The sequence below is a fragment of the Pipistrellus hanaki genome (assembly GCF_964339955.1).
Source record: "Pipistrellus hanaki genome assembly, chromosome: 3".
Classification (NCBI taxonomy): Eukaryota; Metazoa; Chordata; class Mammalia; order Chiroptera; family Vespertilionidae; genus Pipistrellus; species Pipistrellus hanaki.
The window spans coordinates 139,323,725-139,325,938 of NC_140505.1; the positions used below are offsets into that span (position 1 = coordinate 139,323,725).

Here is a 2,214-nt window from a genome sequence, read left to right on the forward strand (position 1 = left end):
AATTTCTAAAAGTTTGATAATGTTTTAAGATTATTAAATCAACTTTATCAAAATGAATATACAAACAAAACTATCAAGAAAAATATAATTAATTGTTTAAATAGCCATTTTCCCTGAAATCATATCTATGATTCAAATATATTTAAGATCCTGTTCATCCTACAAATGCTACATAAACTTATATAATTGTCTAGTCAACTATATACCTTATGTAGTTTTCTGCCTACCTATCCTTTATTTCATTTCTTGGCTATTTTTCAAATATTTCTTATAAATAACTAGTTTTATAAAATGTACTTTAAAACAGCAATCATATCTTTAATAAACAAACATTTTCAAAGATGAGCATCAACACTCTTGCAAATCTGTCACAGTTTCCTTTTAATTATTTCAAATAGAAAGTGCACCAATAAATCAGTAGTATTACAAAAAATGTAAAAGAATATTAGTTTTAAATAAGTTGCCAATGATCATAAATAAAATACAGTAACAAACTTGGCATTGCATGCTACATTATATGTAATTCAAATTAAATAGTATTTCATTGTCTTGACTAATTAGAATTGAAAGACAGAAAAACACATTAAAAATTTAGTTCAACTTCTTTACATGTCCAGAAGAAAAGAAAATAAAGTCAGGAAAAAAATTTTTTCTAATGAAGAAAATAAACAAAATTAATGTAGACCAATGACTTCTGTGAAAATAAAGCTTCAAAGAGATAAAGGTTAATATCTTAGAAAAGAAAGGGAAAAAGGGAGAAACTGTGAACTGGAAGATACTATTAGATATATTGTTGTTAAGGGCTCCTTTGTTAATTTCTTTTGTATAGAGAGAGCATTAGGACATTCATTTCTTTGAGAAAAAAATAACCCTGTGAATCATAATCATGAAGGCTTTTTTCACTTGTTGGTTCCGTAAAGTGTAGATGAAAGGGTTCAAAAGTGGTGCAACTGAAGTATTGAGCACGGAAATTCCCTTGGAAAAAGATACCTTTTGTTTGACGGATGGCTGAACATACATGAAAATACAGCTGCCATAAGAAATGGATATCACAATCATGTGAGAAGAACATGTTGAAAAAGCTTTTTTCCTCTGACTAGTTGAAGGGAATTTTAAAATGGTCAAGGCAATAAAGGCATATGATAGTATCACCATTATCAATGTGACCAAAAGTGTCACCAAAGCAGAGATGAATCCCATCAGCTCAATGGTCCCTGTGTCTGTGCAAGACATCTGCATAACAGGAGTGGAGTCACAGTAGAAATGCTCAATAATATTGGAGTCACAGTAGTCAAGATCCAGGCCTAAGATGAGCGGTGGAAAGATGACAAAAAAGCCAGCAAGCCAACAACTGAGGACAAGCTGTGTGCAGATTTTATTGCTCATGATGACTGTGTAATGCAGGGGCTTGCAGATGGCAACATAGCGGTCATAGGACATGACTGCCAGCAAGTAAAATTCAGATGCTCCAAAAAGGAAGGCAAAAAACAACTTAGTGGCACAACAATTATAGGAAATGGTTTTGTCCCCTGTTGCAATAGTAAGCAAAAACTTAGGAATGCATGTACTAGTGTAGGAGATTTCTAAAAAGGAAAAATTCCGAAGGAAAAAATACATGGGGGTCTTGAGGTGAATATCCACCAGGGTGAGTGTGATGATAATCAGATTGCCGGTGATGCTTAGCACGTAAATGAGAAGCAGGAAGACGAATAACACAACTTTCCATTGTGGGTCATCAGTCAAGCCTGCTAGGATAAACACTGTCCAGGATGTATGATTTCCCATTACTGTACTTGCTATATCTGAATAGGGAAAAAGAAGAAAATGATGGTCCCAATAACCATGATAATTAACCTTGAATTTAAAGTTAGCAAAGTGATATTTCAGAAAGAAAAATAGATTGCTCTTTTATGTTTTGTTTTTTTTTAAATTTTGTGGGGCAGTGAAAAAGTAGTTAAAACTGTAGTTGAAAATTGTACTAGAGAATAACCTATATAGCAATAGTAATTTTAGGTTGTTTTTATGTGGGGAAATTAGAGGGATTAGAGATTTTCAAAGCATAGGAAAATGCTGTGTTTTTTTTCTCTTGTTAAAATTCAAGAGTTGGGATGGCATGCCATTTAGTCTGAATAAAGAAGTTTTCATCCTAGAACCAAAATGATGACATTACAGGTTCATAATTTCCCGCACACACACACATGTACACAAACCTAG

At 32.7% G+C, this 2,214-nt stretch overlaps 1 protein-coding gene across 1 annotated transcript; it reads right to left on the minus strand.

The window, feature by feature from the left end:
• Positions 1–846: 846 nt before the first annotated feature.
• Positions 847–1,785, minus strand: LOC311618763 (olfactory receptor 6C74-like; the record flags this gene model as incomplete). The annotated part of the gene is made up of 1 exon (XM_084876344.1): positions 847–1,785. The coding sequence occupies one exon, from the start codon at positions 1,783–1,785 to the stop codon at positions 847–849; it is 939 nt and encodes a 312-aa protein (XP_084732470.1).
• Between the last annotated feature and the right edge of the window lie 429 nt (positions 1,786–2,214).